Below are 25,857 nucleotides of genomic sequence, written 5' to 3' on the forward strand. Positions count from 1 at the left end.
TGGCAATCCCTATTTTCAATTTTGTTCTCATTGCCTCTGTTACCAGTCATTGCCACTCACCAGAAAATCTTGCAGATTATATCTGGGTGAGGGGAAAAAATAAAGTTCTCTGCCCAACTATTCTCCGCATCTCTTCAAATCTCAGTTCATAAGGTACCTTTAGGGGAGCAATGTGAGTAAAGTGGTAGAAAACATATATGCAGTCTGTTGTGTGGATCAATATGTGATTGAGTTATTGAATGTAATATTCTGAAGTGCTTGTTGTGACTCAGCCTTAGCAGAAACAAGAAACAGACTCCTCGTCACAAGAAAAAATCCCTCTTTATCTATCTCTTGTGAATAAATTGCATTCATACATCGAAAAGTCCAGGCAATAGTCCTTCAAGGAATTAACTGCAGTATAGACCTTATCAGTTCCTTGCGATAATTGCAAGGCAGTGAGCTCCGACCTAGATGAAAGGCTGAAAATTAAGTTCTGGCAAGCAGTCTTTGTGGCATGAAACACAATGAGCAAAATCTCCAGAAATACGAACTGTTGTCTCCTACAACAACCACTCCCCTTTCCTTCTATTTATTCCCCAGGCAGGGGGTGGCATTCAGTGTCCACATTTGCTTTGCTTCCCGAGTCGACTCCTTGTCCTCCGTTGTTCACCTCTCCTAACTGCTCTGTGCATATGTGCATGTGGAACAGGCCCAAGCTATTCTTCTTCTTCACTCATCTCAGCCTCCAAAGGCAGCTGCCTCTCCGGTGGCTGGGAAATGCCAGATGGCCCTGACTCTATCTCTGCATCCAACGCTGAGCATCCATCAGAACCTTCCCGAGGCCCCAGCACTGGCCCAAGTTCCTCTTCAACCTCCTCCTCATCTGAGTCTGCTGCCAGCTCTGCTGGCAGCTAATGGGCCACAACAATGCTTTTCAGACTATCCAGCCCCATCGTCTATTACGACTGATATACCTGTGCATAGCACATCCTTCATGTTAACCATATTGTTGTAACCGGGACAGGAGTTTTTCATGTGTACTGAACCAGTGCCAGCTTCCTTAGAAGGAAATATCTCAAAAAAAAAAGCCCATTTTATTTCCGAATGCACAAAGGCTTGCTTTCAGCGTTCCAAATATCATCCAGAATTAAATCAGAGTTCAAGGCAGAGCTTTCCTCAAAGTTCCAATTTATTAAGAGAGACATGTTGGTACATCTGTGGAAACCCCAAATCTGAAAGCTTCCTGGGGTTCCCACCCAGTTGAAAGTTCATTCTTTGTCTCTGCACCTGTGCACCTGGGTGGAAATGCCAGCATGGCAGTGGGAGATTGGACCATGTAATGGACTTGTGGGTGTGGGGGCAAGATCATGAATTTTCAATTGGGTGGAAAACCCTGGAAGCTTTCACATTCGGCGTTTCCACAGATGTACCAACATGTCTCTCTTAATAAATTGGAACTTTGAGGAAAGCAGCAATAGCAGTTAGACTTATATACCGCTTCATAGGGCTTTCAGCCCTCTCTAAGCAGTTTACAAAGTCAGCATATCGCCCCCACAGTCTGGGTCCTCATTTCACCCACCTCGGAAGGATGGAAGGCTGAGTCAACCTTGAGCCGGTGAGATTAGAACCGCTGAACTGCAGATAACAGTCAGCTAAAGTGGCCTGCAGTACTGCACCCTAACCACTGCGCCACCTTGGCTCAGTGAAAGATCTGCCTTGAACTCTGGTTTAATTCCGGATGATATTTGGAACGCTGACATTAACCCGAATCTAGTTCCGGTCAGGTGCAGAGGTGCGGAGACAAAGAATAACCTTGGGCTTCTAGAAAGGAATGTTTTACTTTGACCACAACACTTTCTGCAATTCTACGCCTTATTATTCCCCCTCCCAATTACCCCACTAATGAAACAGCATAGTCAAATAATAGAAAGTGTGGCAGGACAAAGATCCTAAAAGGAATATGACTGCAGGCCTGACATTTGCAGCTTGCTTGCTTTATTTCTAAGTGATCTTCCTGCAGAGAGAACCTGGCAACTCAAAATTTTATAGGGGTGATAAAAAAAAATGAAACCTACTTTCCAAATGAAAAAGAGTCTTTGGTTCCATGGAATATCAGCATTAAACGCCATGCGAAAGAGCTCTGAATGTTACAGAGTGGTAACGGCAAGTTGTCAGCGAACAAATAAATTGAGTGCGGTGTTTGCGTTTATTTAGAACACTGAAGTCAGGCTCCTGGAAGTGAGGAATGAACTGCAGTCTCGGGAAGACCTCCTAAATATGGTGGAACTGGAATGCCAGCAGTTGCGAAAGGAAGTGGCCAAAATCGAAGAATATAGAAACAAAGAAGAAAATCAAGTGAAGTAGGTGTTGAAACTGTACCCCTATACTTCAAAAACTGGTTCCATGCTTTCTACATGGCAGTAGAGGCATGATCTTCTCTAGGCCGGCTGGGAAGTAAGTCTCAGTAGCTTAAAGGGCGCTTACTTTTAAGTAAGGAGGCAGAGCTTTCTAGTTGTGATCAAGCTATATTTGAAGTGCCCAATACAAATAAAAGCAAATTGCCTTTTTTTCAGTGTCAATTAGAATGGTTTATACCAGCGGCCCCCAACCTTTTTGGGACCAGGGACCGGTTCCGTGTCAATAGCATTAACACTTAGACTTACATACCGCTTCACAGTGCTTCACAGCCCTCTCTAAGTGGTTTAGAGAGTCAGCCTATTGTCCCCAACAATCTGGCTTCTCATTTTACCCACCTCGGAAGGATGAGTCAACCTTGAGCCTGGTGAGATTCGAACTGCCAAATTGCAGGCAGCTAGCAGTTAGCAGAAGTAGCCTGAAGTACTACATTCTAATCACTGCACCACCACGGCTCTTTATTATAGTGAAGCTTTATTTGCTTCTAAAGGTGATCAGGTTTTGTGCATGCGCAACCGTCCCATCCCCCCAAAAGATTGGGGACCACTGCATTAAGTAATTTCCACCTCTACCACCAGTCTGGAACGAGGAGAAAATTTCTCTATTTTTATAGTATATTAGCCGATAGCCCAGTGTTGCCCCGGTATTTATTTATAGGGGGGATGTCCAGAGCAAACATGATTTCTAATGTTGGATTTCCCCCCCTTACCAGAGGAAGCCCTCTTGTGGAGTACTGTGAAGCTGATACCATGGCAACTCCACTGCGCTGCACAGTAGAAGCCATTTTATGGCAGTACAGTAGAAGCCAGTTTAAGGCACAACAGACTGCATCTTAACAGAACACACACACCGAGGGTGTTAGGGATGTCTTATCCCCACAGTATTTTTCTCCAGAGGGTAAATCAAGTAAACTAGAATGGTTTAAATTAAATTAAACTAAGTTTGGTTGAAATTGTTTGAGGCATTCCAGAGTTATGCTGGAACACATACATACACACACATACACACACAGAGCCATATATACGTGTGTGTGTGTGTGTGTGTGTGTGTGTATCCTGTGTTGAGGTTTTAGTTACATTGATCATCAGGAGGCAGTATGTGACTGTTTTAATTCTTATAGGCGTCATCAGGGATATATAGCCGGATTTTATGAAAATATTAAACGATTACTGTCCTAGCTATAAATATTGTACAGAGACTTAAAATGTGTTCTGTATACTAAAAAAATACAACAGGAAAATAAGTGAAGAAAATGTACTTTGTTCAATATAATTGATGTTGCCTTTTAGCAATCATTTTTGTAACATCAGGTCTTGTATCCTTTTATACTTACAAAAATGTATTTTTATTGTAAATATATTCCTGTGACATATGAATACATGGGGAGGGGGAAACCCTTGAGAAGAAAATTGATGAATCACATTCATTGTAGGAGGGGGAGAAATCCTCTGACTTGCTCAGACACTGGAAATAATCAGATCTTCCCGAGAGACATTCTCCATATCTTCTCTGGTTTTTATTTAAATATTTTTTTTTCTGTAAAGACAAATGCTTTGGGCGAGGAGCTTGAAATGTATATATATTTTAATAGGCTCCAGTCAGCTTATGCACAATGCATCAAGGATCTGGAAATAAAGAAAACTCAGATACTTATTCTGGAAAGGCAGCAGGACAATCTACAAAAAGAGCTAAATGAGGTATTATTATTTTATTTATTTATTTATTTATTTATTTATTTATTCATTCATTCATTCATTCATTCATTCATTCATTTATTTATTTATTTATTTATTTATTTATTTATTTATTTATTTATTTATTTAGAAGATGTACCTCAAAAGGTCTTGTAATCAGTATTATTTGGGATGATGTAGTTATGGCCAGGTTTCATCCTAGGTAGAGGCAGATATTTCTTTCTCTGGGCACACTGAGAATATATCTGCTGGGGGAAAAACTCTGCATTGGCGACAGGAAAGGCGTCTGGCCAGTAAACCCTCAGCTCCATTCAGTTGCCCAGGCTACACCTCACAAGGGATTATGGGGTCCTTAAAAGAGGATGATGTAGTTAAGGCCAAATAACTGCCTCAAACTGAGAAGCATTGTAGCTGGAAAGTGTTGGAGTGAACATGGTAGCCACATTTGGTGGTTTCCTTGATACTGACTTTTAATTTAAAAACTAAGATCATGGCATCCGGTCTTCTCAATTCCTGGCAAATACCATATTTTTCAGAGTATAAGATGCTCCGAAGTATAAGACGCACCTAGATTTTGGGAAGGAAAACAAGGGGAAAATATCTGCCTTTGCCTCTCAGCAATTTGCCTCCTTGCAACAAACAGTACAGACAATATACACTATTTGTAGTGTTATATTTCAGACTATATTTGCACCGATGCTGTTAAAATTGATGTGCTTTCTGGAAGTATAGTTATTCTCTGCTAGTTAAAGAATAGCACTTTTTAAAACAATAGCACGGGGCCTCTTCAGATCAAGCATTTATTTTAAAAAGCTTCATCATTTTGTTAAATTGTCTAGAATAATAATAAAGCACTCTTTAAAAAATCAGTCTAAAAATTTGAACATTCTATAGGCATTTATAGTTGTTGACTTACCTCCTTGCAGCAAACAGCCTGATTAGCACAAGGAAAAAAATCTGCCTCCCAGCAATTTGCCATGTAGAGCAAAGAGCTAGTTTCACTTTCAATTTCTCCCGATCATCAGCTGTTACAGGCTGCAGGGATTGCTATAGCTTATTGAAGCCTCCGCAAGCCCCCATTTGCTGCAAAGAGGTAAATTGCTGGGAGGCAGAGGCCAAAGGGTTGGGGCTGGTTCTACATTCAGTGTATAAGACGCACCCAAATTTTTACACTCTTTTAGGGGGGGGGAAAGGTGTGTCTTATACTCTGAAAAAGGTTCCACCACAAAATCGCGGAGGACAAAATCGCGCTCGACGAAAGCGCGCATTTGACGTCATCACAGCGCGACGAAAACATCGCGCTGTGATCGGAAAATGTAAAAATAAAGCTAAAACCTTACCCTAACCCCCCCAAACCTAACCCTAAACCTAACCCTAAATCTAACCCTTAACCTAACCCTAAATCTAACCCTAAACCTAACCGTTAACGTAACAAAAAACCTAACGCTAACCCTTAACCTAACGCTAAACCTAACGCTAACGCTCTAAACCTGACCCTAACCCTTAACCTAACCCTAACCCTAACCCTTAACCTAACCCTTACCTTTATGTGAATCGGCTTGCTTTAATTTTAATTTTATTTCAATTTTTAATTTTTTTCGTCGCGCTGTGATGACGTCACATGCGCGCTTTCGTCGAGCGCGATTTTGTCCTCCGCGCTTTTGACGGGTCACGATGAAAAATACGGTAAATGGGGAAGAAATGGAGGTAGTGACAGATTTTATTGTTCTGGGCTCCAGTTCGCGGGCTCAGAAACTGGTTCAGGGGTGTGGCATGCCTGGGTCGCTGCCAGTTCCAGCGACCCAGACCACCAAACCATTACCGGTTTGGCCAAACCAGTCCGAACCGATAGGAACCCATCTCTGGTCGGAACCCTGAATCTGTTGGTGGCAAAAAGTCTGTAGAGATTCACAGCCATCCAGGTCATGGTTGTCCCAAAGGTGCTTTTTCAGGAGGCAAAGATCCCAAGCCCCTTTGGGACAACCATGACCTGGATGACTGTGAATCTCTACAGACTTTTAGCTGTACAATTGGGGATGAACAGCCTTTGAATGGTGTGGGAGTAGGAATGGATTTCCAGGGGAAGAAAAACCACAGACTAAAGGAACCATTTGTACCACTCAAGTGACTCTGAGGACACAGATAAACCAAGGTGGCGCAGTGGTTAAATGCAGCACTGCAGGCTACTTCAGCTGACTGCAGTTCTGCAGTTCGGCTGTTCAAATCTCACCGGATCAGGGTTGACTCAGCCTTCCATCCTTCCGAGGTGGGTAAAATGAGGACCCGGATTGTTGGGGGCAATATGCTGACTCTGTAAACCGCTTAGAGAGGGCTGAAAGCCCTAGGAAGTGGTATATAAGTCTAACTCCTATTGCTATTGCTATCCAAGTGCTTCAACGACCCTCTAAAAAGGATGCAAATGACCAGCTGCCTGCAAGGAATATAAACCCTTCCATTCCCCACCATTCAGTCAGAGCTGAAGAAGCTTCTTTGGATGAGAAGGGAAAGGTCTTCAAAAGGGGGGAAAAAACAAGAAAATCCAGTTGCCTCCTGAAAAAGCACCTTTGGGACTATTGGGAAAAAGAGATAATTCCTTCTAGATCATGTTTTATGCTCAATATCTCTTTACCGTGGGGTGGACTTTGGGAGCGACATAGAAAATGCCATAAACATACTCAAAGGTGTAGCAAAGCTTGGCTGTTCTGAATCAAGTCATTTTAAATTCCTGTGCGCTTCCTCTGTACGGGTGATGTTTTAAGAATAGACCGCTCCAAAAGTCACTAGCGGGTGACAAATGATACCCTATGAAAAGCCAACTCTCATTGTTCCTTTTTGGGTCACATTGGCTGCAGATAAGCGTCCAGCTTTCTCGGGAAGCGCAAGCCCATCGCTCCGAGGTGGAGAGACTGAGGATGGAAAACTCTAGCTTGACAGAGGAGCTTCATCAGAAGGAAATTACTATAGCAACTATTGTGGAAAATGCCGCTGTGCTGGAAAAGCAGGTACAAACAGAGCTAGAGATAAAAGAGAAAATATTAGCAAAACAGGTACGCGGCGGGAATAAAACATGGCTGAGGTCATTTGGTCATTGGGGAGATCAACACCTATTGGCATCTGAAAAGCTGCTGCTTTGAAACCAAAATATGTGATCCGTTGATGTCAAGAGCAAAAACGTACAGGATCATAAAAATCTGGACTTTATATTATTCCAGAATAAAAGCTTTAAAGCAGGGGTCCCTAACCCCTGGTTTGTGGTCTGGCACTGGGCCGCGGCATGCTGGAAATCAGGCCACGCAAACACGCAAACCCTATGCCATTTCAGACAAATGGCTATCCAACATCTTCTTAAAGTCTTCCAGTGTTGGGGCATTCACAACTTCTGGAGGCAAGCTGTTCCACTGATTAATTGTTCTAACTGTCAGGAAATTTCTCAGTTCTAAGTTGCTTCTCTCCTTAATTAGTTTCCACCCATTGGTTCTTGTTCTACCCCCAGGTGCCTTGGAGAATAGTTTGACTCCCTCTTCTTTGTGGCAACCCCTGAGATATTGGAAGACTGCTATCATGTCTCCCCTAGTCCTGCTTTCTATTAAACTAGACCAGTGGTAGTCAATCTGGTCCCTACCGCCCACTAGTGGGTGTTCCAGCTTTCATGGTGGGCGGTAGGGGTTTGCTGTAACTCTGCTTTATAAATTTTATAAAGTAAAGTTACTTCCCTACTTTATAAATCACCATTACTGTGGAACTGGTGGGCAGTTAGAAAATTTTACCACTACTAGAAATACAAAAGTGAGCGTTAGGTATAAAAAGGTTGACTACCCCTGAACTAGACATACCCAGTTCCTGCAACCGTTTCTCATATGTTTTAGCCTCCAGTCCCGTAATCCTCTTTGTTGCTCTTCTCTGCACTCTTTCTAGAGTCTCGACATCTTTTCTACATCGTGGCAACCAAAACTGAATGTCGTATTCCAAGTGTGGCATTCAGTATTTGGAAGAGCCTACATCCTACAACAATACCCTTTAACGCCGCCAAACATTGGCCTCTCCCAGTTCCTTGGGAAGGACTTAGTAGGTGGATTAATATCAGAGAATAGAGCTGGAAGGGACCTTGGTGGTCTTCTAGTCCAGCCCCCAGCTCAAGCAGGAGACCCTACACCAGTGACGGCTAACCTTTTTGTTGTTGCATGCCGAAAGTGCACCCACACCTATAATGCAATGCACATGCAACACGACCCTCCCAGCGCTCCCCCCCTTGCATATGCGTGACCCTCCGCTCCCCCCATGCCCCATTTTGGGTCTAGAAGGCCTTCCTGCAGCCTCCTGGGACCAAAAACGCCCCCCCTATGCTCCACCCCGCTCCCTGTGCATGTGTGTGTGACAGCCCACCCCCGTGCATACACATGCAACCCCTGGGTATGCGCGCACAGCCCCCGTCCCTCCCACACATGCACGTGCAGCCCCAGTGCATGCACATCCACGTCCCAAATGCTCCTCGCACCCAGGCATGTGCAGCAGACACCAGAAAATCAGCTGGCTGGTGGGAGCCGCGCACGCATGCGCAGTGGAGCTGAGCTGGGGCACAGAGTTTCGCCATCATGGCCCTATACCATTTCAAACAAGTGACTGTCCAGCCTCTTCTAAAAAAACTAAGTATAAAATAGGTCATCGAAATATAGCATGTGTAAAAGTATGTAGAATAATGATTAAAATTAAATGACATTTTTTTAGTATCTGGCCATATCCACACCATTTTGTCCAGCCAGTATGAGATCTTTCTCTGTACAAAACAGAATAATAGAGTTGGAAGGGACCTTTGAGGTCTTCTAGTCCAGTCAGACAACTGACTGCCCAGTCTCTTAAAAACCTCCAGTGATGAAGCACCACAGCTTCTTAATATATAATATTAATATATTATATATGTTATATATTATTTATTCTCTATAATATTAAAAACAACAGCTTAAATGTCTAGCTGACTGTGCAACCCACCATAATAATAACTTTTCCGCTGTTTGCCTTTGCTGTTTTCTGTCTTCCAAACATTCAGCTGGTTGGTTTCTTTGTTTTAATCCCTGCCTTTATTATTTTTGTAAATAATTCAAGGCAACATACATTATATTGCTCCATTTCTGCAAGGGAGGGATAGCTTTGAACATCAAGTTTTTCCTGGGTTTATTTCCAATAATGGAGAATAAGGGGAAGTTTAGTGAGTTTCTAGACAGACAGACAGACAGACAGACAGACAGACAGACAGACAGACAGACAGACAGACAGATGACTGTATGTATGTGTGTGTTCTAGCATGATTCTGGAATTGAGCAATTTCAACCAAACTTGGTACACAGATGATTTACTCTCTGGAAACAAATACTGTGGGGGTAAGACACCCCTAACACCTCTCGGGATGTGTATTCTGTTAAGATACAGCCTGTTGTGCCTTAAAATGGTTTCTACCATACTGCCGTGAAATGGCTTCTACTGTACAGCTCAGTGGAGTTGCCATGGTAACAGCGTCACAGTACTCCACAAGGGGTCTCCCTCTGGTAAGGGGTAAAAGCCAACATTAGAAATTACATTTGATCCGGGATTATTTTTGAGGACAAATGTATGGATTAGGATAAATAAATACCCGGGCAACGCCAGATTATCAGCTAGTTTATTTATAAAAATATAGACTGAGCATAAAAACACATAGAGAGCTTAGTCTACAGATTGGGACCATCTGGCCCAGATGTTCTACGACATTATCCACAGCTGTATGCATTTTTTAAATGCTGGGGCAGAGAAATGTATGCATAATCCAGCCAAAATGAAGCCTTTTCAAGTCTCACCGATTTTCAACCAAGAGAGGAAATGTTGCTTTGCTCCCTATTTTTGAAACTGGCAAAATCTAACTCTTTTTTTTTTTCCCCCAAGTCCTCACTTTGCCTCTTAAAATATGCTACTTCGTCATTCCTTTTCATCAGTAGTATGGCAGGATTTTATTTTTATTTTTTTCTATAGAACTATGGCAGGACTTTGTTGTTGTTTTTTCAAAAAGACCCAGAACACAACTCCGTTGCATTTTTATCTTCATTTCATCGTTTGTTAACATTTAGCCCTATAGAAATTTTGAAAGGACCATTTTGCGTTTGCCTCTGGTGAAGGCGTAACTCGAGGTAGCATTTTAATGAAAATATTTACAGCTCCGGCAGCCTTCAAGCTTTTTTTCGTGTGCTGCTTTAAGGCCTTGAAGGCGAGCGATTTTAAAAAAAACACGGAGTGCTTTTTTTTTTTAAAAAAAAAAACCAGATACAGCCTTGAATGCAAGGTTCATTGAACACGTATAATATGTTGTTTTTGTGTTCTCCAGGCTATTATCTTTTCTACCGATTTGTCTTGCTTGCCGCTTCTAGAGGCAATTCTATTGCTATTATTATTTACAATAAACGCTGTATGATTACAAGTGGTGTGTGTATGTGTGTGTGTGTTTATGTGTATGTTACCTTGTGCCTGTTCCTTTGTAGAATTGCATCAATTCAATTATACCAGCATTATAAATAAGCGATTTTCCCCTCCTACCTTCTACCTACGCAGACAATGGATTTATCAACGAAAGAGCACAGGACCTGTTTCGATCCTGCTGGTACGCTGGAGTGTAAAAATGGAAGGTTACGCAAAGAACTTCTTAAATTGCCGAGGGACCCAGACATGCCTTCCTTGGCAAATGCCTTCGCCTACTTTGGAACGAATCATGCCAAGCCGGCCTCTCTGAAAATGCCAGCAAAGGAAGAGAAGTAGGTACATGACCATGCACAAATCATTCTACTTTAGCTCTTAACTTTTTTTTTTCCTTTATTTTGATTTTCTTTGGGTTTTTTCTTTCGTCCTCGTCGGAAAAGCAAAGAGATGGGTGGTGCGGTCAACTGCGTTGTCTTCATTCTTAGTTCAGTTTTTGACGCCCGCTATTTTCATTATATAATCCAAATCCTTTGATTTCTGTTCCAAGGAGATTCCATACCTCTGATTCAGTCTGAGGGCACAGACAGCAATAGCACTTAAAGTTTAAAGTTTAATAACATTTATATGCCGCCCGATCCCGTAGGACTCCGGGTGGCTTACAATACAAAAATAATCAAAAAAGAAAATAAAATAAAATACAGAGAAGAAAAATAGATATAAAATACGATACATCATGCACTCCATTCTGAATGGGGCTGGACCGTATTTTGGGGTCAACAGCCCCAGGCCTGCCGGAACAGCCAGGTTTTAATGGCTTTCCGGAAGGCCGAGAGAGTGGGAAGGGTCCGGATCTCTGCGGGTAGATCATTCCACAGGGCCGGGGCAGCTACAGAGAAAGAGACTTATATACTTAGACTTATATACCGCTGTACAGTGCTTTATAGCCCTCTCTAAGTGGTTTTACAGAGTCAGCCCATTGCCCTCAACAATCCGGGTCCTCGTTTTTACCCACCTCGGAAGGATGGAAGGCTGAGTCGACGTTGTGTCTGGTGAGATTTGAACCCCCACTTAACCACCTGCACATCTTGGGGTTTCCACAGCAACTGGGACTCCCCAGGTTTGCTATCATTAAGCAGTGACATCACACTTTAGGATGAAACTCACTCTCAGAGATGGCAATCCCAGTATCCCAATACCTGCATTGTCCTTGCCTTTAGCAGAGTTTTTTTGCATGGGAGGCGAGGGACTATAAAAAGCTTGTTAACTTGAAACATACTTTCTTTATCTTTCTAAAAGTGTGAAAGTCTAGAGTAGTGCAAGAAGATGTCTATTTGTAAAACTCGGAGAAACCAGAACGACGTAGTAGATTGGAATGAAGGTAGTCTGGTCTCGTGGAGTGAAGTTGATGAATAAAGATACAGGTTTAACTATAAATGAAAGAGTTAAAATACGTGTCAGCAATTACAAATTAGATTAGTGCTTATTAAAATAAAAATTTATAGGTTGATGCAACATTGTAGGATGTTCTGAATGAAAGCCATCCAGGAGAAGAACGTTTCTGATAAGAAACATGAATATGATTGCAGATGGGTCAGCAGGAATAAAATGAATCTGTCAGCCTTACAAGTAATGCACCCATAGAAAGCAGAACTCCATGGCAGGTAGATTCCTCAAAAGAACAATTTTATTGGATACATCATATTGGCACAACTGATGAAAACTGACTCTGAAAGTTCCCACGTTTTTCACCTAGTTAAAAGAAAATGTTTTCCCCTTTCGCCAAGTCATCAGTCACATGGTTCAATCGAGGTGCTGGAAAGTTGCTTGGTTACTTTGCTCCTCTTCTCCCAGCCTCCTGTTGGAATGACCTTGGTTCCCACAGGAACACTTTTTGTTTTGACTACAAAACCTCAGCTAACTATTTCCCTCCCCCTCCCACCTATTGGCAGCCCTGAAGCCTCAGGGTTCATTTCTGGGTTGGTAGGAACCACAGAAAAAGTAATTGAGCTGTTAGGAAACCCAAGAATGAACAGTCATGAATGAAAGCTACATATACAGTACACGTCCCAGAATAATGTCCCAGGACCAAATCTGGATTGGTCAATGGGACCAGAGATGTAGACTTTCAGGTTTTTGGACTCATGCTGGAGCCCATCCTGGGGGAACTTCTCTCTCACCATAGATTCTGATCAGTGGTGGGTTCTGGCTCCTGTCGCAACCGGTATGCTGCGCATGAGGCTGGGCGTCCTCGTCTGGCACGTACGTATGCGCACGCCACTGCCCTGCGACACCCAGCTGCTCAGCAGAGGTCGTGCAAGCACAGCATGCTGTTCACGCATGCGCAATTGGTCCGGTTGCTTCAAAAACAGGTAAGGAATGTGATTGGGTGGGCGAAACGAGCCACCGTACCGGTACGGTGGCCTCTGCTCCCGGCTACTACCGGTATGGTTGTACTGGGCCGCACCACCCGAAACCCACCACTGATTCTGATGAGAGAGAAGTTCCCTGAGGATGGGTTGCTGCATAGTGATGGGTTACGACCTGGTACAGGTATACCGGTGCCTGCTGGGAGCACCGGGTACCATTCCGGTTTGGTTCTCTGGAGGGCCCACCAACCTTCCCGCCCTTACCTGTACTCCTTACCTGTATTTGAGTCTTCAGCGCTTCTGCGCATGGAGTGTACGGCACCTCTGTGATGCTCTGCTGAGCAGCTGAAGCATCGCGGAGGCGTTGCAGAGGCGTCGCAGGAGGTAAGGATGTGTGCGTGCTGCGCGTGTTCATGTGATGGACTCTGGGTTCTGTTGCACTGTACCTGTTGCAACAGGATCCGGAACCCACCACTGCTGCTGCAGCAAAAGTCCAAAAGCTTGGAAGACTAGATCTCTAGTCCCGGTAATCGACCCAGATTGGATCCTGCAGTGAATAGTCATGATTATGGTTTGGTGGGTATCTGCTTAATAGTTCCTCTTTATTTCATATAAGCACCTTAAGCATTAGCCTCTCCACACACATACACATGGGCAAAGGAATTAATCTAAAAGCAGGATTGATTGATTTGTTTGTTTCTGATGAAAGATCGAGAGAATTAATGAGTCCACAAGGGTGGTGAGAGGTGTTGACTGGGAGGGACTGAAAGAAAGGAGAGGGAAAGTAAAATGACAGCCGGGATGGAAAATATGAGCCTGTATTAAAAGAAAAAGTATTAGGAGGCAGATTAATCTTGCGACCGAACGAATGGAAGCGGCCGCGAGGAAAGAGAATGCCGGAGCAGCTCGGAGCAAAATGAAAAGAATTGCGTTGCCGACGAACGTGGAGTTATGCTAATGGCAAATATGAAAAAGGATGCTTGGAAGAACAATGAAGTGAAAGACGATGCAGATGAGGGGGAAAAAAACCAGCCTTAAGAGAATGATTGCTGCACAAAATGAGGATGAAAGGGGGGAAAAAAGACTGTATAATGTGTGTAAGAGGAAATCATGGCCAAGAATGCAGTGAAAGGGGCCAAGGAATAGTTACTGGATGCTCCTCTGACTCACATGAAGAGAACAGGGAGGAGGTAGCAACGGGGACCAATTAGGCCTCTTAAGTCCCATCTTCCTTCAGCCAAGCCCTGCTACCAACCTGCTTATTTATCCTCTTCAGGTACGCCTTGAGCGCCACTCCAGCTGGCACAGTATAGCAGCCATGAGTGGGGCAGGGAGCTGGGGGAAGGAAGCATCTCTCTTAGTGCAACGTTTAGAAAAAGAAAGCTTTTCTATCAAAACAGGAACAAGCTTCTGTCAGAAACACAGGAACAATATTCACCGCCAGGTTCCCAGCCCCTGCAAGCGTGCAAGTGATGGTGAGATGACTGATCTTCCAGGTGACTTTATAGCTACACTCAGTGGTGGGATGCAACCGGTTTAACAATCAGTTCGGTGAGCGCGCGCTTTGCCCGTATGCTCATGCTTCACGCTCACATGCGCCTGACGGGCGCTTCACACGTGTGTAGCATTCAAAAAACAACCTTTCTAAGTTTCAAAACTTACCTTCTATGTCAGCGCCTGTGAGTAAAACAGCTGACACGCAGCAATCCATTGTGCCGCGTGAATCAGCTGAGCTAAAAACCAGGGAAATATAGGACAGGAAACCCAAGGGTGAGTGGGCGGGGCCAAATGCTCACCGGAACTATCGGTTCGCCTGAACCAGTCCGAACCGGCTGAATCCCACCCCTGGCTAAACTGCAAGCATCCAGATCTCCTTCTCAAGTGGATGTTGACCATGCTCGTTTCCTGCGGAAAAGCCAAGAATGAAGAAAAGTGGTGATGGAGGCAGAACAAGGAGCTGCTATAGTACCTGACGTCTAGATGGATTGTGGACACACCAGAGTCCTTTCTTGGCATGGCCTGGACCACAACAAGTGACAAATTTTCATTCTCTCAAAAGAGAAAGAAAACAGAAGTTTCTGTCTGATACTTTACGGCATGAAATCCCTAAAGGTGTCAGACCCTTTGAAGTAGACCAGACTAGGAAACCAAAGTTATGAATGCGAATGCTACTGTTACTCTAAGGTTAGAGTAACAGGATCTTGCAAACCTGAGAGGGCTTCTTCCATCCCAGCCTTTATCTACAAGAGACCTGGGGAATGTCAGATCTGAGAAGTTTTCTCAAATTGCATTTCTATTTTGGACTCAAGATTTCCCTTATCTAACCGGTGTCTTGTTTGCGGCTATTCCTCCTGCTCCTCAAGGTTCTTCTGGTCCAGATGGTGACAACTGAAGTGGCCGTGGCTTATGAGCTCAAAAATCTAGAACGTTACCTACTGATTTATTTACAATTGTTGGGAGAAATAGCCATCAGGTTCAGTTCCAAGCCGGGAGAAAGGCAGTGGAGACAAAATGGAGGCTGGAGGCTGATTGGAAAGAGATCTATTTATTGATGAAGCAGAAGCACATAGGTGGTTCTGGGCAGCTGACCACATGGAGTTGAGAGTGAGGGGTATTTATACCTTCTCTTGGGCTTTGCACGTGAGCTTCCTGTTTCCTGTGCAAGAACATGTATTCTATTGGCTGTTGAGCTCTCAAGTTTGATTGAACTTTGGACTTTGATGCAATGCCCTTAGGAGATTGTGCAATGCAGTGAGCTCTGCTGCTAAATGGTAGTGAGTTAATCCTATTATGTCCAGAAAGGTCATGTCTTAATCCCTTCACCCTGGAGATGAAGGTCTTTTGTTTTGTAGATAGGCTGGCCCAGTCTTTCTCAATGGGCACCAAATATCTGGTGGGGGCTGTTAAGAAAGGTGGAGGGTGTGTCTTTCTGCCTTCAGGAGCATGTTTCTCCATTCCTCCTTTAGGGAAATATAATATTCTGCCTTTTTAATATTTCTCAAAATATTTCATTCTTCTAGGAGAGGAGTCTTCCCTCACTTATTTTTCCAACCTTATGTTCCAGCTACATTAGGTTCTACAAGAAACAAAGAAGAGGGAGATTCTTCCTACAAATCTTCTATGCCCATGATGGCGCACCTATGGCACGCGTGCCAGAAGTGGCACGCAGAGCCATCTTTCCAAGGACACCAGCCATCACCCATTGCTCTTCCGGGTTCCGGCATGCACATACGCACTGGCCAGCTAGTCTTTGCACATGCAGAAGCACCGGAAATCGGAAGAGCAGCTCCCTGGCACGCATGCACCTGTCAGGAAGTTGAGTTTCTGGTTTCCGGCACATGCATGCACACCAGCCAGCTGCTCCTTGCACACGCATGTACGCCAGAAAGTGGGAGACCAGGTGACCGGCCCGTATGTGCACGCTGGAACCCGGAAGCCCAATGTACAATGGTGCCGGGGAACTGCTCTTCCGGTTTCCGGTGCTCCCCTACCCGCGTGCTCCCATTTTGGCACTTGGTGCCAAGAAGCTTCGCCAACACTGTTCTATGCCATGAGAAGGGAACAAAATCACAGAGAGGAAAGGAGAGGAGGGGAGAGGAGGGGAGGGGAGGGGAGAAGAAAGGAGAGAGGGGAGGGGGGAGGAGAGGAAAGGAGAGGACAGGAAGGGAGAGGAGGGGAAAGGAGAGGGAAGGAGGGAGGAGAGGGGAGATGAAAGGAGAGGAGGGGAGGGGAGAGGAAAGGAGAAGAGGGGAGAGGAGAGGAGATGGTGTCCAGACAAGATTGCATCAGGCTTTCTTTGCTGGCTAAACATTCTGAAAGGCTGGTGGTTATTGTAACAAACGTTTGCAATCCAAAATCTAGCATAAATGGTATTTTAAATCGTTTTAAATGCATAGAACAAGTGATTGAAGGTTTCTTAAAATTTCTGAGCTTGATAACTTTACTCTAGGAGCATCTAAGAAGAATCACTGCTCAAGAAATCTATACACTCAACTACTTGGGGGTGGGGGGGAACCTTTATCATGTATAATAGTATTTGGGAATAGCCTTGGGAGACAGAATGGAGAGCTGCAAATGGGACAATGAGCTTGTGAAAGATGTCTCAGCTCACAGAAGGAGGGATGGAATGAGAACATCTGGGAGGGGGAAAGGAAAGTTGGAGAGAAATACTTTCAGTTTTGTAAGAATTCAGAATAACAGAACTGGAACGGACTTGGGGGTTTCCTTCCCTACTCACAGGACTCTGCTTAACGTAACCTCACAATAAAAATAGAACTAGTACTCCTGGTTGTGCTGCTTGTGAAGGCTAACAAAATGCGACCACACCACATTAATGGCGACAAATGTCCAACGGAAGAAATCAGTCGGCGATTACTGTATCTTGCTATTCTGGACAGGCCCCCTGAGATCAGCCGTGTAGAACAAACGGCTTTTTTGTAGCAAGAGAATCTAATAAAAATGTCCTTGCGATGGTGATTGCTAGACTGCATTTCCTGGAATTTATTGACACTGAGGATCCTGGAGCAACTGATATGACAAATATACTTCACAGAAAGCTGGAAGACATGAGAATTGCACTAGCTGAAGTGAAGATTTGGGACTTCGGTAATGATATCACCAGTAAAAGGGAAGAATAGGCTAGTGCAGACACCCTCCCAATGTGTCTCTCCTTCTCTTCCAGTCTGCCTGGAGATCACAGCCAGGCGTTCCAGGTCCCCTGAGTCAGTAATAAATTGATTGGATAAAAAGTGGAAGTCAACCCCAAGTTGAAGTTGATGACTCTGTTGTTGACTCCAAGGATATGTTCATCTGGTTTTCTTCTCAACCATGTGGAAGTGATTGGTAGCTGCTCCTCTGGGGCAGCTTTCTTAATTTCCCAGTCAATCTGGCTCATTTCCTCATGGTCTTTATCTAGAGCCCAAACAAGATTAACTAACTATGACCAACTGCTGAAGCACTGAATAGGGTAGTGAGGATTAAAGGAAAGGGCAACATAACTTACCTCAGAGTAAATGTACAATTTTACTTGGATTTTTAATTAGGCATATATGTATACATACATACATACATACATACAGACAGACAGACAGACAGACAGACAGACAGACAGACAGACAAGAGAGATTAGACAGATAGAAGATAGATAGATAGATAGATAGATAGATGATAGATAGATAGATAGATAGATAGATAGATGATAGATAGATAGTAGATGATAGATAGATAGATGATAGATAGATAGATAGATAGATAGATAGATAGATAGATAGATAGATAGATAGATAGATGATAGATAGATAGATAGATGATAGATAGATAGATAGATAGATAGATAGATAGATAGATAGATAGATAGATAGATAGATAGATAGATAGATAGATTAGTTAAAGAACATGAGTTGTTACCTGGAAAGCTGACAGCGACCTCCCATCCTCGCCCCAGCTCCTGCCAATTTAACTGTTCAAAAGCATGCAAATGCGAGTAGATAAATAGATCCCACTTTGGTGGAAAGGTATAGTCATATTGGCCACAGAAATGTCCTTGGACAACGTTGGCTCCAGTGGTGGGATTCAAATTTTTTTAGTACCGGTTCTGTGGGTGTGGCTTGGTGGGCATGGCATGGCTTGGTGGGTGTGACAGGGGAAGGATACTGCAAAATCCCCATTCCCTCCCAATCAGCTGGGACTCGGGAGGCAGAGAATAGATGGGGGCGGGGCCAGCCAGAGGTGGTATTTACCGGTTCTCCGAACTACTCACAATTTCCGCTACTGGTTCTCCAGAACTGGTCAGAACCTGCTGAATACCACCTCTGGTTGGCTCCCTCAGTTAAGAAACAGAGGTGAGCATTGCTCCCTAGAGTCTGACACAACTGGATAGCGGGAACCTTTACCTTTATCTATTTGGTAATCTGTTTCTCTTTCCACCCACAGCCCATAGAAAACAGCACTTATTTTTATTTTTAAACATTTAGGGATCCATTCCAGCTTTAAAGGAATTAGGAAATTCGGGAGTGGGGAGGTATTATAAGCCGTAGACCCTACTTTTGTAAAAATCAGCATAGTAGTGCAGTGGTTAGAATGCAGTATTGCAAGCTGACTCTGCTCACTGCCAGGAATTTGATTCTGACCGGCTCAAGGTTGACTCAGCCTTCCGTCCTTCTGATAAAATGAGGACCCAGATTGTTGGGAGGCATATGCTGACTCTGTAAACCGCTTAGAGGGGGCTGTAAAGCACTGCAAAACAATATGTAAGTCTTAAGTGCTAGTTGTGGGCTGAATTATAGATACTGTGTTTGGCTGTGAAAAATGAGTTGTGATTTAGAGTTGCGATTTGGTCAAGCTTTTTAGGGCCTGTCTGCTGGATTTGAAGAAGGCTATGCCAGCTTTTAACGCTTTTTAAGAGGACAGGAGAGCGAAACAGCCTCAACATAATTGGGCTCAATCCATGGCAACTGTTTGACAGCACACATTGACAAGAGGCTCCAGTCAGCACTGGGCACCTTTGATCTTCCCAACCTCTTTTCATCCCTGTTGTTTGGCTGCTGGCAGAGTTTTGAAAACGAACCTGGCCCCTGCTTGCTCCTTTCTAATGACACTTTAGGTCACTGTAGTTTATTAGAGGTTCTCTCTTGACAAAGCCATTGCAATTACAGCAATTATAGCGGAGGGCAAACCAATGACGCCGTGCGTGCTGCCATTTGTCATGTGTTAACTAAGGGGACAGGCCATTCCATAATAGTCAGAGAACAATTACGATGTGATCATAATGGTCTTTGAAGCCCCAAAAAGAAAAAAAATCAGATTTGATGGGACTTTCTCGACTGGAGTTCTGTCAAGTGGCAAAAAAGGGAGGCATTGTCTCCAGCGATGGGGGTGGTTTTGGGGAGGTTTTGTGTTATCCAAAGCAGAAAGAGCACAAACAGTTGTAAAAACTTGGAATTTTACAACAGTTTCCTGAAGTCTCTGCCTCCTTGTTATCGCCTTCCCTGCTTCATCAGCGCATAAAATATAAATAGTTAACAATGGGAGAGGATGCACAACCTCTGAAGCGCCAGGCATGAAATTATAGATGAGATTTTCAGAAGATGGCAGTCACAAAACCGGCTCTGAAATTCCACTGATACCTTGTGATAAAACTCAATGGAACCTATGTTTAATCTATCAATCAGAACAGAGCTAGAAGGGACCCTGGAGATCTAATCCAACCTTCTGCTCAAGCAGGACACCTTATACCATTTCAGACAGGTGGCCGTCCAGTCTTTTCTTAAGTGATGAAGCACCTACAGAAGCCGTCCCACTGGTTCAGGGGGAAGCAACCTGCAGCTCTGGAGCCGCATGTGGCTCTTTCATCCCTCTGCTGCAGCTCCCTGTCACTCAAAATATGCTTCACAACCACCAACGTGCAACACTCTCTGGCATGTGATTGATTGAGCTTTTCAACCCCCAATAGGCCAACCATGGATAAGTCCAAGAAATGAAAAGTTTCAGAAGAAAACAACATTTAATTCAACTATATATGCTAGTTTTTTAGCCGCTCAAGAAATAGTCAGACACCGGAAGGGTTTTGTGGCTCCCGGTGTTTTCTTTTCTGTGGGAAATGGGTCCAAATGGCTCTTTGAGTGTTTAAGGTTGCCGACTCTTGCACTGGTTCATTGTCCTCACTGTTCGGAAGTTTCTCCTTAATTCCAGGTAGCTTTCTCTCCCCGATTAGTTTCCATCCATTTATTTGCACGAAGCTGTTTTTGTGTCTGTAAACACTTGCTATTGACATTGACATTCAGCTAGGATTACAGGTAGATTACAGGTACTGTTTGAAGTTATGAGGCCCTGGGAAAAAAGTGACGCGTCATCAGTCCTCGCCCTTACAACCATTGCAAATAAATGCAGCTGGCATTTATTTCGATCGTTGCAGCCTCCTGGGCTCGCGTGATTGCCATTTGTACTTTCTCAGCTGGCTTTCAACAAGCAACATCAGTGGGGAAAGCTGGGCTCACTGAATGACTTCAGGCTTCACTTAACAACCTTGGTGATTCGCTTAACAACCAGGACAAAAAAAAAGTGGTAAAATCAGGGGTGACACATTCAAGAACTATCTCCCGTAGCAATGGACGTTTCTGTCCCAATTGTGGCTATAAATTAAAGACTCCTTGTATAAGAATATACTGTACTATATAAGAAAAATCTCAATAACAGCCTAATATTTTACCTAGATACACCATATTTTATTCAGAGACACCAGTGTAACCTCCCACTGTTTCCAGAGTCATTTGAAAGGTATTTTCATCTCTTTAATTTTCTAAAGAGTTAATTGGATTTAAAGCTTGAGACGACACATGTGTTGTGACCTAGGCTTCCCCAGAGCATGAATCAAACTCCTGGTCCCTTTTATTAATTTACTGTGAATTCTGCTCATTCACATCCAGCAAAGTCATTCAAGGGAGGATTTACAGCCACAGACCTTATCTGGCTTGGAGAGCTGCAAGGCCGATATTTGCAAAACTTGGCAACGAGTCTCAGAGAGTCACAAGCCAATTAATTGAACTAATTGTCTCCTGCAAACTCCACTCCCCTTTTGCTCCTCTTTTATTTCCTCTGGGAAGGGCCATTCATCATCCACCTGTGGCCCTACTCCCAAGTTGACCCCTGCTCTTTAACTGTTCCCTTCATCTGGCAACTCTGTGCATGCGCACACTGGGGACAGCTGTTTGTCTGCCTCACTGACTCCGAAGACAGCCTGAGAACTGTCAGACTGCCCTGGACCCCTCTCTGCCTCCGACACAAAGCCCTCATCAGAGGCTTCCCCAGACTCCAGGACTGGCCCATGTTTCTCCCCAACCTCCTCACTGTCCGAATCTGCTGCCAGTTCTGCTGGCCACTGGTGGGTCACAACAACATAAGCCATCATTCTTGATGCTGAAAACGTTTCACCACAAATCCCCTAAGTGACTTTTTTCACATAGTATTTTTTCGTTTGTATACAAAGAAATCAAGGACTAATTCTTTGTCTTCCAGGAAATAATTGGTTATACAGGAAGGAAGTCCCCGACTTAAAACAGTTCGTTTAGTGACTGTTCAAAGTTACAGCAGCAGTGAAAAAAGTGACTTACCATCACAGATTTTCACAGTTACGACCTTTGCAGCATCCCCATGGTCACATGATCAAAATCCAGGCACTTAGAAACTGGTTCCTATTTACAATAGTGCTGTGTCCCGGAGTCATGTGATCACCTTTAGTGACCTTCTGACAAGCAAAGTCAACCCAAATTCACTTAACAACCATGTTACTAACTTATCCACTGCATCAATTCAATAATACAACAGCAGAGTTGGAAGGGAACTTGGAGGTCTTCTAGTCCAACCCCTTGCCTAGGCAGGAAACCCTATACTGTTTCAGACAAATGGCTATCCAACATCTTCTTAAAGACTTCCAGTGTTAGGGTATTCCCAACTTCTGGAGGCAAGTTGTTTCCTTAACTACTGGGGCAAGAAAGGTCTAAAATGGGACAAAACTCACTTAACAAATGTCTCACTTAACAACAGAACATTTGGGCAGAATTGTGGCTACCTGTAAATGGTACAAGTTCAAACGTTCAGTAATTAGATGCTGAAATTGTTTCTCCTGAATTGTTTTTTCTACAGTAGGTGCCCTGAGGGGTGGTATTCACTTACTTTCCCTACTGGTTCACAAATGTGAGCGCACCCCATCCACGCATGCACTTGGCCTTCAACACATGCATTTTGAGCGTTTGCGACTTGCGTGACTTGAAAATGTGCCTAAATAGAACAGCATAGAGTCAGGGGGAGGCACCCACGATTTCCACTATCGGTTCATCTTAATCGGTCCAAACCAGCTGAATACCACCTCTGGTGCCCTACATATTTCCACTAGCGTACTAAGTTGTAGGGGAACGCGGTGGCTCACTGGCTAAGATGCTGAGCTTGTCGATCAGAAAATTCAGCGGTTTGAATCCCTAGTGCCGCGTAACGGGGTGAACTCCCGTTACTTGTCCCAGCTTCTGCCAACCTAGCAGTTCGAAAGCATGTAAAAATGCAAGTAGAAAAATAGGAACCACCTTTGGTGGGAAGGTAACAGCGTTCCGTGTGCCTTCGGTGTTTAGTCATGCCGACCACATGACCACGGAGACGTCTTCAGACAGCGCTGGCTCTTCGGCTTTGAAACGGAGATGAGCATCGCCCCCTAGAATCAAGAACAACTAGCACATATGTGCGAGGGAAAACTTTACCTTTACCTTAGTAAGTTGTATGTCCTTCTCTGGCAATATACAAAATGCAAAATGCTAGGAGCTAGTTGGGCTTGAGTACCCAATGCCATGGTTTGTCACAGGCTGGGTTTTTTTTAAATTTAATTTAATTTAATGCTAGTCTCTCAATTTTCTTTCATTTTGTTTTCCTTTTCAAGTCTTGGGAGAGCACAAAATGTCCAACATCCTATTTCCCATCTCCATTACATTTTTTCTTCATTTTGCCAAAGCTCAAAATTTCCTTTGACTTAACAGAGGCCCATTAAAGAGATTTTTTTTTTAAAGTATGAAAATCATACTCTCTTATGCTTTTCTAAACCTTGGAAAGATATTTCCTTTGTGAGGGAATATCACATTGTGAAGCCTTCCTAATATGCCACCCTGGTTTTCCTCCCAATATTAATTTTAAAAGCCGTATAGGACGTGTTAATACTAAGTAATAAAAAGGTAAGAGGAGGGAACAAAAAAAACCCCAGTATGTGATGTAAATGGCTCAGTAGGAAATTATTTTAATAAGCAGCCTGAATTATGTCTTTCATCTCAGCTCTTTTTCTCTCATGCCAGATGCAATTTTGAGAAGTTTCATTAAAAGTACTTCAGTGCTGGTACAGCATGAAAAGTTGTGTCATTTGAAGCAGTACCAAATGAAGGCAGAGCACATGAAATTTTAACGTGAAGGGAAAAGGGGACAAAATACGATGATATCTGTAGCTCAGGCTTGAACAGTAGAGTCTTTGAGGCTCCCTGTGCTTGGTTGTTTTCCTACAGACGTTTTGTTACCTAGCTAGGGAACATCACCAGGGTGAGTTGAGTGTGGGATTTGTTCCACTGGTGGGATTCAAATAATTTAACAACTGGTTCTCTGCCCTAATGATCAGCTGGGTAGGTGTGGCTCTGTAGTCGTGGCCAACTCAACGTCACTCACATCGATGGGCACTTCGCCTTAGATGTTACCATGTATTAAGGGTTTACTGGAGAGGCAGTTTCTGTAAGCAGGGCAATAAAGATTATGCTAGAAACAACACCAGAATGTTTCCTTCCTGCTTTCCTTGCAGGATTAGCCTTGTAAAGTGGGAAAAAACAAAAGGAGATTTCTTCCAACAACCCGTTCTCTGAACTGCTTAGAAAGTTAGCAACTGGTTCTCGCGAATAGGTGCGAACCGGCTGAATCCCACCACTGATTTGTTCCCGGTTTATATACCAGTAGGCCTTAACTTATGATTGATCATTTAGTGATTAGTCAAACTTATGACCTATCTGAAAAGGAGATGCCCCCCCACTTCAGGGTCATGTAATCCAGTGGTGAAATTCAGCCGGTTTTACCCGGTTCGGGCGAACCGGTAGTGGCAGAGGTGGGAAGCTCTGCCCACCCACCCAGACATCATCGCATCTTGTTTTTGACGCTCTGTGCATGCACAGAAGCCCTGCACACGCTCACATTTGCAAACCGATAGCGATGGTAAGTTAATTTCATCCCTGATGTGACCCCATTAGCACCGCACCATGTTTATGGCCCTTTGCAACATTCCACAGTCACGTGACTGCATTTTACAACGGTTTTACTAAAAAATTGCCATTTCAAAGGAAGGAATGCAGGATTTAAAGTATGTATTAGCCCCACCGTGTCATCTCTCTTCCTACGTTCAGAAAGAAACCGGTATATTTCTAACTTCCACCTGAGGGCACTTAAATAGCTCCACTCAGTGGCAAATTGAATTATGTTCTTTCTGGATTCTTTCTTAAATTCTTCTAGATGGCACAATTAACCTGTTTATTTATTGTAGCACTGGTGTTGTGCACACCAGCTTGCTGAAGTTCCTGTTGCTGGCTTGAAGGACATGTATAGATGTGAAGTTGGTATTTATCTAACTGGGACGGCTGCTGTTGCCATTTTCCCATCCTGGTGCCGTAGCTTAAGAAAAGGCTATTTGCCTTTTTTTTTTTTAAATTTAAATGGCTGGAAATACAGTTATGTATAAATCATGGAGTCCCGAATGTTTTTTTTCCCCAACTCTGCAAATCTCCAGATGAGCTAAAGTTTTCTATATCTCTTTGCATTCGTTTGGTGGTCATCCAGAATTTTGCAGCTCATATTTGGCAACGATAAATCTTGAAATCCTGGAAATTAAGTGCATCTGTGATTCTGGCTTTCGCTTCGACTTTTTGATTTTTAATTTTTTTTAAACAATCCATTATCGTTTTCCCTTTAAAAGCTACTGTTAAATTATCAAACAGAAGTAGGTGAACCAAACTATTATTGATAGCTTATTTTAACTCCAGGGTGTCGTTTATTTTTTTAATAAATGTAAAAGCCTGACTTTTTTCTATTTTAATTTGCTGTTCCGTTACCATAGCAATTATACCAAGCAAAAAATGGCAGTGGGTAAGTTTGGGATAGCAAATATAAAAATGTGTTGAGCTTTGGGGGAAGATGGGGGTAGATAATTGGCAATTTCCAGATGCCGCACTAATGTGTTTCTGCTATTTATAGTCACTCTTCTTGATCATGTTTGTCCAGCGGACAGAAAAAACTCAAAAACAAACAGTTATAAGTAATTTTTCTTCTCTTATCCGTATTATAGATATTTACAATTTGAAGCAGAGATTCTTCACTTTTATGTGTCAGATTCCTTTTACAATATAGTAAAGCTTTAGAGCAGGGATGTCAAACTCAAAGCCCGCAGGCCAGTTCCGGCCCGC

At 43.5% G+C, this 25,857-nt stretch overlaps 1 protein-coding gene across 2 annotated transcripts in view; it reads left to right on the plus strand.

Annotated features, from left to right (window-relative positions):
• DEUP1 (deuterosome assembly protein 1) overlaps positions 1-25,857 on the plus strand; it is a 71,496-nt gene that overhangs the window by 34,533 nt on the left and 11,106 nt on the right. For both annotated transcript variants that reach the window (XM_087721089.1, XM_087721088.1), the window contains exons 8-11: positions 2,197-2,342; positions 3,989-4,094; positions 6,944-7,093; positions 10,665-10,864. In XM_087721089.1, the coding sequence (XP_087577215.1) occupies positions 2,197-2,342; positions 3,989-4,094; positions 6,944-7,093; positions 10,665-10,864 (602 nt within the window). The remainder of the gene's footprint in view (positions 1-2,196; positions 2,343-3,988; positions 4,095-6,943; positions 7,094-10,664; positions 10,865-25,857) is intronic.

The sequence above is a fragment of the Thamnophis sirtalis genome, unplaced genomic scaffold (genome assembly GCF_051295495.1).
Source record: "Thamnophis sirtalis isolate CommonGarterSnake01/CBP01778 unplaced genomic scaffold, rThaSir2_p1.2 scaffold_8, whole genome shotgun sequence".
NCBI lineage: Eukaryota > Metazoa > Chordata > Lepidosauria > Squamata > Natricidae > Thamnophis > Thamnophis sirtalis.